Source organism: Ammodytes marinus, assembly GCF_949987685.1.
Source record: "Ammodytes marinus genome assembly, chromosome: 11".
In the NCBI taxonomy this organism is placed as follows: domain Eukaryota; kingdom Metazoa; phylum Chordata; class Actinopteri; order Uranoscopiformes; family Ammodytidae; genus Ammodytes; species Ammodytes marinus.
The window spans coordinates 30,315,415-30,332,242 of record NC_137215.1 but is presented as its reverse complement, the minus strand read 5'-3'; the positions used below and the strand labels follow the sequence as shown (position 1 = coordinate 30,332,242).

Here is a 16,828-nt window from a genome sequence, read left to right as displayed (position 1 = left end):
TAAAATCTTATCCTGTGAAATGTCCCGTTGTTGTGGAAATGAGCCAGTGCATGAAAAGTCTTCCAGGAATATTCTTCACTGTAAACCTTGGGTGCAAAGGTCTGTATTTTGGCTTCACTAAAGCCACTGATAACAGAAACACACACATGGCACAATGAAGACACACTGGCACCTTCCTTAAGGTTCTGTAAAGGTTATACATAACACATAATAGGGACATTTTCAGTCAAAACATCTATGACTTGGTGGTATATGGTTGTGTAGCTCCTAATGAGGACAACAGGAAATGTTCTCGTATGAATATTGTTGTGGTCTGACATTCTGTATGTTCCACTAGATTTTGATTAGTATTCTTAATTTATTTGATTTTTTTTAATTGTATTACCTCCTAAGAGGAACTTTTAAATGTTTGCGAAACAGTCAATTTTTTTCCCTCTGATGATCATAAATGCAAATGAAACCATCAGTGAAAAGAATGCTATGTGTAGTTATTATAAATGCCTTTGCTAGGGTCCAATTTCCCCAGGAACGATTTAGGGCAAGCAGACCTGTGATTCCTGAACACAATCATAGTTTAATCTGCTTCACCATGGTCATATTACAATTATTAATCTGACAAAGTCACATATACAGTAAATATACATTACCTCATTTTCATTTCCTATCAAGGACGTATTCACCTGCTTCCTAAACAATTGCTTGCACCGGCTCATGCTAGGGCGCTGGTAAAAACATTGCTTTTGTCCAAAGGTGCCGCTAGAATCGACATAAACTCAAAGTCCCTCATAGCTACTTTACTGTGTGACTACATTTACAAAGTTTGATTTCTAATATCCATCAACAAATTTACTACAATCATTTCAAAAACCATCACTAGCCATACTGTTTATAATATCATCTACAGCCTATTGACATGAATCCCATTATGGCTGAAATCAAATTTGGCAAGTGTCAAAATAGAAAAAGTATTTATCAACGTATCATGTTTCAGCCAGTAAAAAAAAATAAGTCAGGCTAGCCAATGTAAATATCACAATTTGTGGTTTATTACCAAGGTGTTTAATGTACACTGTAATATGAATCCATAGAAAAAAAAGCTATTTATTCATGTACAAATTACAAATACATCAGCCATTTTTTTCCCTCCTCCACTCTTTTGTTTAAATGTACACGTTGCTTCTCTCCCATCGCTGTCCCATAGCAGCTTTGCAACCTGGCAAGACTTTGCAGTGAAACGCAGACAAGAGTAAGTATGACGAATAAAAATTCCTTAAAGTCATCTTAACACATATAGAGGGGAAGGAAGAAGGGAAGGAATACCAGGGTGAAAAAAAAACAGGTATGTTAGTTCTGCGTAAGAAAAACATGGAACTTGGCATTGTGTTATGTCCCAGACAGGAAGTACTTTTACCATATGATTGCATTTTTACCATTGAAAAAAGAAGATCAAATCTCACAAAAAGCTTATTCTAACAACTTTACATTAGCAACTGTCTTTAATGCATTAACATGTATATTATTGATCCGTTGACGCTGTAGTCTAGAAAAAAACAAGCTTTTGTTTATGTTGGACGGAGGGAGGGAGGGGTTGGCGATGGAGGAAGAGAGGGAGCAGACAGCTGGCCTCTTCACAGAATTAAATATCCACAATCACTTTGACTGGGTAAGAAATAACAACCGGATCCCCCAGCGCATGTCTATAGGGTTTGTCGATACTTTAAAATGAGCAAAAAAACGGCCCCCCCATTACACACATAAAAACTCCACTTAAAAACAAAATAAAGAAAAAGCAACAACAGACAAAACGTACATTTTATACAATTCTGTGTTTCTATTCCCCACAAAAGGCACCACATAGTAGATTAAGTTGAATCTTCATCTCAAGTAAATTACATTTTGTTTCATTTAGTGTGTGTCTTATACAGTGCAGAGTATACGGGCTTTGATTAAGTAAGAGTGTATGTGAGTGTGTGTGTGTGTGTGTGTGTGTGTGTGTGTGTGTGTGTGTGTGTGTGTGTGTGTGTGTGTGTGTGTGTGTGTGTGTGTGTGTGTGTGTGTGTGTGTGTGTGTGTGTGTGCGCACATGCTTGTATTTCTATACTAAGGACCAAAAAAAGTGATTCACACTTCTTGAGTTTTTCATCTAGGATTATTTAACCTAAATTACATTGACTCATCTGGACAAAAACACACGTCATTTCTTGGCCGGTTAGTTTCTCCGGCAGCATAATAAATGCATAGGTAGAACATCTTATAAAGGATTTTTTAAAGCAGTCATTGCTACACTTATGAGTCAAGCTAACTGTGGGGCTCCAGGCAAGACACTGTCTTTTGGTCAAACTTAATTTCTTTGGGAATTTTTCAGCATTTTGAATGGATTCCTTTAGAAAATCTGATACAATCATTTATGTTCCCAAAATGGTACATTTATAATGACTTTGGTGATTTCCTGATTTCTCCTCTAATGCCAACAGCAGGTTGACATTTGAGCTTTTAGGAGACTGTCTCATGTTTTGGAAAGATTGCTGCTCGAGATTATAAATTGTCCAGAACTTTGGTTCACGAGCAAATACCTGCCACACTCATGACAGACAATCAGCATGTGGTGCCAATTGTGTTCAGTTTTAATTGGCACGTTAGCACTTAGCATGCTAACAGTCTAAACTAAGCTAAGCATGTGGGTGGAGGAGACTCATGCAATATCCAAAAACACTCAACAATTGTAAATAAGGTAATTTATGACTTTTCATATTATGAGTTTTTTTTTCTTGTAATTTGTGATTCTTTCGCAGAGCCAAAAAAGACCAGTGTCCAGTTCTTGGAATACATCCATGCCATTTCCAGACTACAATGCATAGCGTGTTTTTATAAACATTATGAATCATAATTTTTACTACTCACTCAACTCAGTGTGAACTCTTCCGTGTAACTTTAGGAACTAAGCTTATCCTTAAACTATTTCTATAATCAAAGACACCAGAAGCAAGGTTACCCCGGCCGTCTCTGAAAATGATTGTGTTTTTTTTTGTTTATTTTTTTTTACAATATAAGGCCAGTAGAATCACCTGGCCTATACTATTAAGGAAAGGGTTATTTTAGATTGTCCACATTTGAAAACCAATAAATGAACTTAATATAGTAAACAAAACTCGACAATTACTGTAAAAAAGAAACAAATAAATATTTATGTAAAACAGAAGGGAAATAAATGATAATGACACTGGTAAACAGCAGCTGTGGATTTCGGTCTTAGAATTAAGACGATTAGAGGTGAGGTTCTAAGTGCTAAGATTATCTATAGAGTTTCATTGTTTTTATATGGCCCCCCCAATCTCTTAACTTTCCTCCAAGTGTTTTAGGGATTTGGGAATGCTGCTGGATGCTTTAATCAAACCTTCAGGTTAGTGTTGAGGATTTGGCAGCCTGTGGAAGTATTGCAATACAAGCCTGTGTGTGTGTGTGTGTGTGTGTGTGTGTGTGTGTGTGTGTGTGTGTGTGTGTGTGTGTGTGTGTGTGTGTGTGTGTGTGTGTGTGTGTGTGTGTGTGTGTGTGTGTGTGTGTGTGTGTGTGTGTGTGTGTCTGTTTGTCTGTGTATGTGGTGTTAGTGTCTCCTGTGTCGCCCCCTAGTGTCTGTCCATGCTCACTGTGTGCGTGCTGCTGTGTGGTGAGTGGCTGCCTCCACACAGTAGTTGGGTTTGTCGGAGGACTTGAAGCCCGGCAGACACACACACTGGTAGGAGCCCACCGTGTTGATGCACTTTGCATTTTTACATAACGACATCCGATTGTTGAGTTCTGAACACTCGTTCACGTCTGTGGACAGAGGGAATAACATGACACGTTTCAAACGTTACAAAAACGAAAAAAACATTTACTGACTTTTGTAAATACCAATGTAGGCAGACAGGAACACAGTTACTGTGTAGCGTAAGGTAAGCTTTATTTATTTACTGGACTGGGTCTGTGAAGAATGCAAGATTTAGCCCATCATTATGTATCTGGCTGCAGCTCAACATTGCTGTGGTTACAATCAATAGTGGTTATAATGAGTCATGTTTTACAGATAGACAGAAGATGGAAAAAGACTAAATTTGTTTCCCAAATAAACTAGCGCTGGACCCATTGTATTGGGAGTGGGGAAGGATGTGGAACAAACATGAAAATTGTTGCGCAAAAAAGCTTTGCCATGTGCCAAGTTTGAAATTGTTCCAATAGAAAGCGCCCACAAATATAAACAAGATGTTGATTCATGTAATGCATTGTACATGCAGGCACATTTCGCAGGGACTACTAAACACATTTTTACTGATGTGATGTTATGCAATAAAAAAAACTGAAATTGAGCAATTACGATGTGCTTTAGAGGAGATTTAAAAATATATTGAGATACAAAGTATATCTTCTATGGAGATATAGTCCAGAATGATCAAGATATTATTTTTAGCCCATATCACCCAGCCCTAGTCACTCTGTATTGCTGCTGCATGATGTTCTTACCAATGCAGGCCATGCGGGACAGGTCCAGGCTGTATCCATCAAAGCAGTCACAGGTGTAACCCTCCTGCACACGGACACAGCGTCCATTCTCACAGCCGTTCAGGATCCCACACTCCTCTGCTTGTAAACCTTCAAAGGCCCTGTATGGAGCTTAGGAATAAAACGAGAATTGTACAATAGCTGAATCATGATGAGAAACTATTTTTTAGATGTTAAGCAAAATTAACGTGGGATTCTAGAGAAGAGAAGAAGCAGAAATGTGTTTAAATGGATTCATTGGGTTCGTGTTAACATATGAAAACCGTTTCAGAAAATGAGCAGAAAATGTCACCTTTAAATATGCACTATGCAGTTTCAAGAGTTTGTTGTGTACATTCGCTGAGCCTGCGGTTAGGTTACAATAACAAAACACCTTTACTTTACATGTAATTCTAAGTATTGAATAATTCTATCGTCATCTGTCCAAAACTAAATTATTTTGAGGCAACTGGAACAAAACAATACATCTAAGGGTGTATTCACACATGCCGTGTTTAGTTCGGTTGAAACGAACTCAGATGCACTTCCGCCTTCGGTGCGCATCTTTCAGGCAGGAGTGAATACAGCAATCGCACTCGGGGGCAGACCAAACAAGCGCTCCGAGACCCAGCTGAAGAGGTAGTCTCGATGCGCTTCCATACGCACTCTGCTGCAGTTCGTTTGTGGTGTGAATTTGGCCGGACTCAATCCGACTGAATTGCAGGAAGCACTGTGCCTTTTCTTTTTTAATAAATCGCTGTCAGCTTCACATTATGGGAAAGTGATGTTGTCGCCATTGTTAGGAAGATTAGTTGTGGTTTGACCGGGAGCCCCGAGCGAATATATTACATTTGATAGAGACGCGTAAACATGCTGATGTGTTCAGCGATCAGATGAAGGAGAGGGGAGCGTCTCCCGCACAGTGACAACAGGTTCACGCTGCGCTTTGTATGAAGTGTGTGTTTTTATTTTGCATCCCATGTTACGGGACCATCAATACTATCCCCGTGTCAGTTTGGAGCTGAGCCGCGCCAAACTCACAACCAGCTGACACACGGCTAAATCAGCTGTGTGTCAGCTCGAGCCTATTCCTCGCGAGCCGCGCGTCCAGCAGCAAAAATACAGTAAATATTATGTTTCACATCATAGGCTACAAGCCACACATTGACACAGGCTTACATATTATAACCATATGTAACAACCATAATTGTATGTTTTATTTATTTATTTATAGGCTAGATGTAGGCCTTTTTATGTATTTATTATTTTTAACCCCATATCGTATCAGTTATATATTTCGCAGTTTTCACTTCGTGCTTCTGCTTCTCTCCACCCCAGAATGTCTGTCCAATGAATGAATGACCTCAGATCACGTGTGGGTTTACTTCGTAATGCTGGTTCACTTGCAAAAGGGGCAATATGAAAGTGGACCACACCAACAAACAAAAAAATCTAAACTCTATTTGGTCTGGACCAAAGCAAGTGAACTAGCGGACTTTCCCAGTGTGAATACACCCTAATATTAGAATCTGTTGTGTTGTACACCAAACTGTGGGCCCTCCTGTTGTAAACAACAACAGGTTTTTTTTTTAAGTTAGGAGAATAAAGCTTACAAAATGTTCACTTCTCTGACACAGCCGAAGTTACATAGTGTACCTCTAATATACAGTATGCATAGAATAGAAAGACTCACGCTCCTCGTTGTCGTAGAAAGGCAGGCCAGCCTCCTGTTCAGTGGATGGTGAATAGTTTGGTTCACCTTCATACTCGTGGACCGGACCGGCTACCAGAGCATCTCGACCGTACGGCCGCCGGCCCTCACCCATGGGGAGGTTACACATGGAGGCATAGTCCTCTGAGACACACACACACAGAGATACACATCATTGAATAACAACTGCCGCAATGTGCTGGGTAAACCTTTACAATAAGGGTACATTAATTAACTGTCGGTTAATGCTTATGTATGCTTAAAGGTGAAGTAAGTGATTTATTTATGTTAACATACGTGTTAAATCGCTCTTTATTCATACAGAGATCACTTATGTAGTGAGCGCGTTTCATAAAGCCGATCTCTCAGTCACTCGCTCTGCATGTAATCGGCAAATAAACTTTTCGGGGATCCCACTACTGATAACCAATCAGAAGAGAGAACGCTACAAACCGGCACCCGCCTCACTGCCGGTGCACGTGCATAGCGACAGATGGGTGAATGTGTATGCGCCTACAATGGCGGAGCAGGTAAAAATCTTTCCCAATGTCTGTTTTGATGGTTTTTATCATGTTTTATCACACTTATGGATCTGAGATGATGCAAGATAACTCGCTGCTTGAAGACCGCAGTGCATTAATGTGGTGACGTGGGGACGAGCGAGGTGACTGCTAACTGCAGTCACTGACAGGAAGTTAGCTAAACTGACCATTCCGCTTACTGAACCTTTAATAAACATAAACTAAGCATTAACCAATCGTTAATCACTCCTAACTTAATGCTTAATAAGCATTACCTAAGCATTCACTGTTATGCTTTTTCCCATCCCCAGAGAGCAGTGAGTGTGTGTGTGTGTGTACCTGTGTTCCTGGGTGGACACAGGGCACAGTCCATGCCCCAGGCCTCTCCGTACAGGCAGCAGCACTCTGTGTAGGTGGTCTTCCTGTTGGAGCCCAGCGGCCGCGTGCACGTCATGCTGTCAGTCACCGTCTGCCAGCAGATCCCCTGGTAGTCGCTCTGCTCCACCTCGTGTTGCTCTGCACGCATGCACACACACACACACACACACACACACACAATCATAAAAAACACATGATAATGTAATTAAATCCACATTTTTTAGTAGTGGTGGGCGGTACATCGGTTCATATACCGGTGTTAACTTCTCGTATGATATACATTGTTACTATAACGCAATTGCGGCAAAAAGCTGAAACAATGGTTTGAATGTGGCAAAAGGCGCTGTTTTGATGGGTACTCTATTAAGAAGGTGTGTGGGGGGGCGGGGGGAGGGAGGGGTTACTGTAGGTCAGAGTTAAATTAGGCAGGAGGTCACCAAGGGTTTACTGAGATATAAAATGTCAAAATTCAAGAATTGTACACAACCCTAACCCTAACCCTGGAGGCAATTGTTTTTTTTAAATGCAGCCTGTGAATGGTTGTCTTAAATTCAAAGTGTGTATAAAAGTCTTTCTTACCGGCCACCTCGGGCACAAAGACACAGCGGTTGCTGTTGGGGTCCAGCACCATGGGATGTGTACAGAAACACATGTAGGATCCGTCTGTGTTCATACACTCTCCATCCACACACACAGACTCGTCCAGACATTCATCGATGTCTACAGGGGGACAAAAGCAAACACATTTCATCAAATAAATAGGTCTGAGGACTTTCTCCACACACTTTAACTATTGACTTGTAGCTATAACTAACTCTTCAGCTGAAAAAGGAACAGCAATGTGTAAGGTTATGTAATATAAATGTCTTAAATCTTTCAATTTCAATGATTTTATAACATTTGCTCTATGAAAATATTCTAAACATTCACGGAGCTACCACAGAGACGATCTGAGGTTGCAACCCTGATTCCTGTTTTGACAGCTTTACAGCTACAATTGAACACTGTATTTCAGATACTGTACTGAATGTGGATGTGTATTCTTCCTGGCTCAGACGTCAGTCATGTTGTTCTGCCATGCCTGACTACTGTGTTGTGAATGTTGTACACAGCACCTGATTTGACAGAAAGTTATCTACCAACAGAGTCTTGGACCACTGATAGTGACAGCGACCAGTAACCATGAGGCCGCTGGTTCGATCCCTGGCAGCATCGGATAGGAGGGTGTTTGTAGTAAAACTAGTGGTGGCTGCTATTACATCTCCGGTGCCCACCATCTCTCCCATTGTGTCCTTGAGCAAGGCACTTAACCGCAAACTGCTTCAGGGGGGCTGTACTATGGCTGACCCTGCGCTCTGACCCCCTACGAAGTGTGGTAACTTGTGAGGGGATATGCAAAGAACGGATTGCAATGTGCCTTGTGTAAATTGCCTAATAAAGAAACTTAACTTAAAGGTGCTACAAGTTTTTTTTTATATATTTCTGAAACAGTCTAATTGTTTTTCTCTGATGATCATAAATTACATGTAACAGCAAACGAGACCATCAGTGCAAAGAATGCTATTTTTATATAGTTTTTCTTAATGCCTTTCTCATGGGTACGCTCACCCAGGAGCTAAAGCTGGTGTAGTAAAAACACTACCGCTTTTGTCCAAAGGGGGCGCTAATAATGAACAAAAACTGAAAGTTCCTCGGAGCACCTGTAAGAAAGTTGTAACATCTTAAATACAGGGTTTCTCTCACACACAAACAAAAACACACACACACACACAAACCCAGCCTTTCTTTTTGCTACCCTACCGTTGCACTCCATTTTGGTAGGGTCGTAGTCCTGTCCGGTCTTGCAGTAACACTCATAGCTGCCCACAGTGTCCAGACAGAAGCCTCCTTTACACACCTCCTGGCCAAACAGCGCACACTCATCTGCATCTGCAAACACAATGGAGAGCCACGAGTGACTGGTATTGTTGTTTCTGTGCTGACATTTCTGCTATCTTTTTGGGAGACAGTAGACTAGTGCTGGGTGGGTATTGTTCAAAAAATTTCGATAGCGATATTAATACAGATTCCTTGACTTCCAAACCAGTTCCTGACCAATACTTTTTTTCCGATAGCTAAGATGACATTACACATTAGATCTTTTAGCTCCTTGGCATGTTTACATGATATCAATAAATCAAACTTTAAAGTAGCTGAAATGGAACTGCCTGCCTTCAGATCAGCACAAATGGAGCGATCTCCTGAGCCACTGCAGCTCCAACAAAATACACCAGCAAAAAGGAACACAATGGAAACAATACAATGAACAAGTGCAAATAGTTTTCAGGTGAAAATGAAAAGGTGACAGTCAGTATGTAAGGCTCACTGATGCAGACTGTGTAACCCATGTTGTCACGTTATATATTTTTCCTGGATGCCTCCACACAGCCAATCACCAACACTTTTACATCTCGGCACATCAAGCATGCTACATTCTTATTGGCTCACTGAGATTGATGAGATTAACCCCTTCAATATTAAAATTTGCAGTTGAACCACAAGACATTGTTTTCATTTTCAAGTAGGCATCTCGGTCAGTGCCTAAAAAGTATTTCGAACTTGATACCCAGCCCTATTTATGAGTCTGGGTCTAATATCAGTCTAATTACTGAATACAATCTACAAACAAAAGGTATCACGAAAACATTCTAGCTTTTGCGTCTAGCGTTTGTTTAGCAAAGTCGATCGTATAACGCCAACCAAGACAACTGAAACTGTACAAAAATGTACCAACATTTTACCAACAGCAGTTTGTAGCTTTGACATAAATGAGAAATATAAGTCTGAACTTGCTGTGATGTCACCAAAGATTCCTATTAACACTACAGACTAATCTGTGTAATGTATGTGGGACGTTATGCATGTGGAAGTAGCGTAGTCTTACCTTTGTAGTGGTCAGCGGTGGGTTCTCCATACAGGGAGTCTCCATTGGGAATAACACCTTTTCCAAATGGACACATCTGATTGAACTGGTCTGAAAGGGGGAAGGACATGAAGGTTTGGACCAGCCATCGTGCTCTGAGGTGTGTGTGTGTGTGTGTGTGTGTGTGTGTGTGTGTGTGTGTGTGTGTGTGTGTGTGTGTGTGTGTGTGTGTGTGTGTGTGTGTGTGTGTGTGTGTGTGTGTGTGTGTGTGTGTGTGTGTGTGAGTGTAAAATCATATTGTTGTCTTTTTACTCAATGATGAGCTTCTTCTGGTCCATGATTCACAATCTGTAAACCTTGGCCCTGCTGACATCCTGGCTCCATACATTATGATGTTTTGTTGAGGTAGTCACATCCAATCTGGAGTGTGTTTTATTCTGACTTGCTGTCTCACTCGCTGGGTGAGAAGAGAAGACTTGTGTATCATGGAGACCCAGTGACTAGAGTCAAAGCTATCAGCTCTGCTGCCACGGCAGAGCGGAGATGGACCACTGAAAGTGCCTTGAAGCGCGAGATAAAACGATAAAAAAATAAACTGTGTTATGCTCCGACTTTAACTAATCGCGATTAACGCGTTAACGCTACCATATCCAGTAGACCTTTCTTTTCTGTGGCGCTGCTGCACACTTTCTTAAACTAACTCAACAGAGGAACTGTTGCCTTCTGGTTTCATGAGATGAGATACAGTTCATATAGGTTTGATAACAATGCTTTTAAATGATCGTGGTTCACTGGTGTTAAAGCTGGGGTGGAGGATTTGGGGAGAAAATGGCAGTTGGGATAGTGATTCGAATCCAAATACCTCAACCGCTCCACTTGTTCTCTTTGGTCCCTCCCTGACACGCTCTACACCAACAAAGTCGTGCCAAATTGAATGGACAATCCCAACAGCCAATAAGAACAGATAATCGGAGCCTCGCTCTGATTGGTCAAAGTGTACAGCTCATGTTAACTTTGACCAATCAGAAATCACATACCCCAGCTTTAATTGGAATATAGCCCAAGGTGTGTATTAAATATATTTCTAATAGTTCTTGTCCAGATTCCTCACCTGTGCCGTTAACAGGACAGGGGTGCACCTCACAGTTGTCCCCCCAGCCGGCTCCCAGAGTACAGCAGCACTCCTGCAGAGTCACATGACTGGTGAGCACGCTCTCACACAGGTTCTCATCATTCAGACGGTGGTAGCACTCCTTGCGCTCCACTGCTGACACTGGGAGACAGGGAGAGAAGAATAAATTCATTGCAGTTTAGCTCAGTAGCTGTCACTCGAATCACGGGTTTTATGGATATCATTTGGTGAAGCTGACCTCCTTGAGAAACGTTCCTCAATTGTTTCTGACACATACCACTGCGGACGTAGAATGCATTTCCATACCCTCTTTACTGTAAATACAAGTGTGTTCCTAATGTGCAGCGTTACCACAGAAACAAAACTCCTAGTTACATTGCACACAAGAGGAATTCTGAAAGAACTATCCAAGTAGTTGTTGTAATCAGTAAGATAATAAAAGTTAAATTGGTGTTAAGTTCAAAGAGTGAGGTAAAGCTATGGTGGGAACTTCTGATTTGGTAGTACCTAGTTAAGAGCAGTATGTGTTCCAGTGCATGGAATTTTATTTTATTTTGTTTTGTTTTGATAAGACATGGTCCTAGGTCTCGAATTTTCAAAATTGACGATAAGATCATTCTGTTTACTGATCACTGTGCGTACTGCCTTTGTCGGAAGTTCCCAATTTTCCGAGTACAATCGAACGCAGCATTGGGCATGCGGGCAAGTTTGCTGGTCTTTGTTATCAGTAAGAACATGTGTTGCATTCCTGTCCCTATCTACTGTATAAAGATTGTGTAGCACAATTCACACCCTTGTATTGATAAATGAGGTGAAAAACAGTTGTACTCCTCATGTCTTTGGTTTCTTTCTTTGTTAACTTGTACAGAAGGTGAAGGTGGCTGACCTGTGGGGGCAGGCTCACACTTGGCGATCATCATGTTATAGTCCTGTCCGCTGGGACACTCACAGCGGTAGGAGCCCACGTTGTTCACACACTGGGCTTCGCCACACACACTGCTCACCACCTCACACTCATTCACATCTGTGGAGAAGGAACACAACAACATATTCATTACACTATTATTGTCATTCCCAGTGCATTGAAAGGGACGAAAGTGGGACAAGGGTTTGGTCACATAGACAGGCACGTGCAGAAATAGGACCCAAGGGGGGCTATAAGCCTTTACCCCTGTGCCCACAGAGTCCAAAAATACCCTTAATCAATATATAAAATATAGTTTTTATTTGAATTCTTTAAAAAATATAAAGACAGAAATATATAGTAGTATCCATAGACATATGCCTTATCCATTTAAAAAAAATTAAATTAATTAGGGTCAGTAAGATACGTTGTCATTTCTCATTTTTAACCTCTGTAGCCTCTACTTGCTAGCAATCGAGCTAGTCTAATTTGCATTCAAACATCATTTTCCCTGTCCCCCAATGTCTGTTCACGGTCCTGGTCATAGATATTGGTTTTTGAGTGGAAATGGGGCTTTTACACCCTTTCTACTATTCACCGTAAAGAGGAACATGATGAGAGATGAAGGACTAGATATAATCTCTTTTGTAAAAATGGGAAAGGAGACCAGATACAGTGAGCGGATGGAGGGAAGCAACGTTAAAGTCAGGAACAGTAGAGAGAGGGAAAGCAGAGAAAAGTTGGCAGAATGGGGGGGAAGGAAGACAGAGAGACGACACGCATTCTGAACGGTTAGCGCGGTACACCACCACTGTTGGTTTTCAAGAATTGTTTGTATGTGTGTAAGTGAGTCCATCTGTGCTAAACCACAGTACAGTGATGGTTTGGCAGCTGACTGCACTGCAATTTGGGTGGGACCCCAGTAGCACTGCCAAAGGGCAGATGGGAAGTGTGTGTAAAAAGGTATGTGGATAAAAGTGTGCTTGTGTGTGTGTGTGTGTCTGTGTGTGTGTGTGTGTGTGTGTGTGTGTGTGTGTGTGTGTGTGTGTGTGTGTGTGTGTGTGTGTGTGTGTGCAGGAAGGCTTCTATCATTCTATTAAGGAGGGTTGAGTAGGGGGAAAGTCTGCTCTGACCGTCTTTTCCTGCTGGAGGATATTGGGCTAGCTGGGACCTGCAGGGGCCCATTTAGGAAACCACCAGCACCCATTAGCCCAGGCTCACGCCAAACCAAACTTTGAGGAAAAATCACAGATTTTTTCAGCATTAGCTCCATGTTATGTGCCCACAATACTTCAAAGATTATCAGATAAAAACAAGGCCAAAGGTAATAGGTAATACACTAAAGGATCCAATAATGCGTTGGGCCTTCATTTACCTTAACGGTAACACTTTACAATAAGGGTACATTAACTAACTGTAAATGCTTAGTTATGGTTAATAGTCGGTTTAGCATTGAAATGCTTAGTTAACGTAATGCTTAACTAAGCATACCAGTAAGTTAATGCTTAGTTAATGCTAATCGAGCATTAAATAAGCATTAACCTAACTGTTGGAGCCATTCAATAGTTTTTTGTTTTGAATATTTTCAAAGTAAATATATTATATTATGGTTGAAATGATGAATTATGGAATGAATTGTGATGAAGTATGAACTCAATCAACTTCTGCTGAGGAATATTTCTGAATGATGTGGTGATGTGTAGTGTGGTGATTGATTCCTGTGTCCCAGCTGGGGAAAAGGTGTGTCTGTGGGTTAAGTCTGCGAGGAGCCTATAGGATGCCCTCACATATCGATGAAAATGTCTTTGTTTGCAGGCTAGATCGCGAGAGAGACAACAATGTTTCTGATCACATTCATTTGTTTTGTTGTACCACATTAGATCGCTATCTATCGCCATTGTTTGTATTTTTTTTTTTTTTTCTGGAATTTTTCAGGGGCGATGGATTATTCCAAGTCGTCATTTCTTGTTTCAGTCATAATCATCATATTTATTAGCCTGGCATTCCCAGACCTGCCACTAGGCGCTGGCAAATTAAATTTGCTGCGCCTGTTGGTCTGAACACTCTCCATTGAAGCTTTTTCAGAAAGTCCAGAAACCCAGACTCACGTTTCAATTGGTTCTATCTAATATGGGCGGGCCAGAGCCCTTTGTATGGTGCTCTGGGGCGGCCGTAACCGGATGACGACAGTGACGTGCATGCGACGTCGAAGCCGTGATAGTAAACATCAAAGATGGCTGCGGATATGTTGTGTGAGTTTGAGACTGCTTTGGCCTCGACCCTTTACGATTTGGAAGACGGCACTCAAATCTTTCATTAGCAAGTAAGTGGAATGTTCTGATTTGCCGACCATGGCAAACGTTTAATTTAACAGTTTAACAGCTGTTCGCTAAACGAACGGGGCTTAATACGTCACCTTGTGCGTCGCTCTGATTGGTTGTAGTGCTATCCAACTGCGTGCACTGGCATTTGAAATGCACGAGTAGGAGCCGCCCCTTGAGTTGGAAATTACTATTGATCGTGGCCAGACCCTATATCGTTCAAGATATCAGGGTCTGGATTTCCAGGCTACATATTTATATGATCCCATTTTGATCGTTTTTGCACTAATAAGATGTATTACAGTGATAAGGCACTACTTTAATAAAAAAAATTAACGTTAAAGGGACAAAGGAACACAGGTTTATTTTCAAAACCTCCATATATTTCACTTCGCCCATTATCTTAAACTATTACGTTTGTCAATGATAGCTCGATAACTTCAGCTTACTATTTACATACTAAAAACGTGAGTGCTTACCAACACAGCCTTTGTCGTCCTGGGTCTCCTGGTGGCCCTGCTCACAGAGGCATCGGAAAGTCCCCAGCATGTTCTCACAGAAGCCATGGGGCCCACACAGAGTGCTATTGAGCCCACACTCATCAATATCTAGGAAAAACAAACAAAGACAAGAAATATTAAATTATTGTTTAACTTGTTTTGTCCCCTCCTTTCCAACACTCAGTACAATAAACCTCAGTGTTAACTCTTTCTCTGACATTTGACTTTATTGTTCTTGATTTAATCTACCAAACAATTAAATTTTGATTGCGTGCAGATTCAAACATATACATTTTCAAAAAACATACACTCATGAATATGTCTGTACATCAACAATGTAAGGTCGCAGTAACCTTTGACCTCCAAATTCTATTTAGTTCATGTTTGACTCAGAGTTGACATTTGTGCAAACTCTGAAGGAAATCCCTCAAAGCGTTCTTAAGATGTGTGATGTCACAGGGACCTTCACCTTTGACCTTCTATATGTAATCATTTTACCCTCTAACCAATGTGTGGGGTTGTGCCATATTGGACGAAAATCCCTAAAAGGGGTTCATGAGATATTGCGTTCATGGGGCATGAGGTCTCAGTGACCTTGACCTCCAAAACCTATTCAGTTCATCTTTGAGTTAGAGTCGACATGTGTGCAAACTTTGAAGAAAATCCCACAAAGCGTGCTTGAGATATTGAAGAAAGGCAAGGATGGATGGACAGACGTATGCACATATGGAAGTACCTACAGGTGTACGTACGGATGGACAACCCCCCTAAAGCATAATGCCTTCGGGGCTATCACTGGCTCAGAGGCATACAAAGAATGCTGACTTTTTTTTTTACAATTACAGCAGCTGGTGTCAATTGTAAATAGTAAATACATGAAATGGTTACATAAGAGTGGACGCTCAGACATACACACACTCCCCCTTGAATCTGAGCCCCCTGCATAAATCATGAGGCAGACGGCAACAAATATTCATTCTTGTCTAGACAGCCAGCTCAAAGGCTTCCGTCCGATTATTTTCCTCTTCTTGCTTTCCTTTTTCTCTCTGTTTATTCTCTACAGCAGGAAAGGGTGTTAGAAACAGCCCTGCTAGAGAGGCACATACTACAGACATGGTGGAGAAAATAGGAGCACCATATACAGTGTATGTCACATAAATTCAACTTTTTTTGTTTCATGGTCAGGGCAGAGTGTTAACAAAAAAAAAGCCAGAAGTGGTGTGAACAGTTGAAAAAAACGCTCATATTGTATAAATAATAATAGAATTCCTGTATAAATCTGTCCAATAGTCATTGATATATTTGACATTGCCATTCATAGAAAAGAAGCATGGCTTAAAACACATCAGTGGGCCACAATGTAGCCCTGGGTGACAATACCACGAACACACACACATGCTCTCGTTAATTTGGAATCAGTATTGTTAGACTACAGCTGTGCTTGACAAATCGATATGTCAATATATTGTGATATTTCCTTTCTGGATATCTGTATCATTTCGTATGCCTCAAAAAAAGAAATTGAAGTTCAAAACAGGTTGTGAGCTACAGCCTCGCAGTGCGGCTAGTTGCCTTGAATTGTCAAGTTTTGACACAGCAACTTGTATTTCAGCTCATTTTACATTTTCAGTGAACTATGTGGAGTAGGGGTGTGAACGTTTACAAAAATGTCTAACCGTGTACACGACGGATTTTTTTTCGTGTACACGGTTAACCGTGACGTCATTGTCCTCGTGCGCCCGCCGTCTTGTAGGCGCGCGTGCACACACACATACGCGTTCGTTCGCCTGTAAACACACAGTTGACATGAACCACGCTCGTTTTTATATACTTTCTATGGTTTACAAACCTCTTATAATAGGTCCATGGCACACACATACACACGTTCGCCTGGCTGTCATGTGCGCCGTCATTATCGCGCTTCATTAATTTCCTGATTAATATA

At 41.2% G+C, this 16,828-nt stretch overlaps 1 protein-coding gene across 4 annotated transcripts in view; it reads right to left on the bottom strand.

Annotated features, from left to right (window-relative positions):
• Window positions 1-1,081: 1,081 nt before the first annotated feature.
• ltbp1 (latent transforming growth factor beta binding protein 1) overlaps window positions 1,082-16,828 on the bottom strand; it is a 144,007-nt gene continuing 128,260 nt past the window's right edge. For all 4 annotated transcript variants that reach the window (XM_080036965.1, XM_080036966.1, XM_080036967.1 and 1 more), the window contains 10 exons: window positions 14,863-14,991; window positions 12,045-12,182; window positions 11,138-11,299; window positions 10,048-10,137; window positions 8,925-9,053; window positions 7,704-7,844; window positions 7,086-7,262; window positions 6,208-6,369; window positions 4,497-4,646; window positions 1,082-3,812 (listed from right to left, as the gene is read on the bottom strand). In XM_080036965.1, the coding sequence (XP_079893091.1) occupies window positions 3,640-3,812; window positions 4,497-4,646; window positions 6,208-6,369; window positions 7,086-7,262; window positions 7,704-7,844; window positions 8,925-9,053; window positions 10,048-10,137; window positions 11,138-11,299; window positions 12,045-12,182; window positions 14,863-14,991 (1,451 nt within the window). In that variant the 3' untranslated portion in view covers window positions 1,082-3,639. The remainder of the gene's footprint in view (window positions 3,813-4,496; window positions 4,647-6,207; window positions 6,370-7,085; window positions 7,263-7,703; window positions 7,845-8,924; window positions 9,054-10,047; window positions 10,138-11,137; window positions 11,300-12,044; window positions 12,183-14,862; window positions 14,992-16,828) is intronic.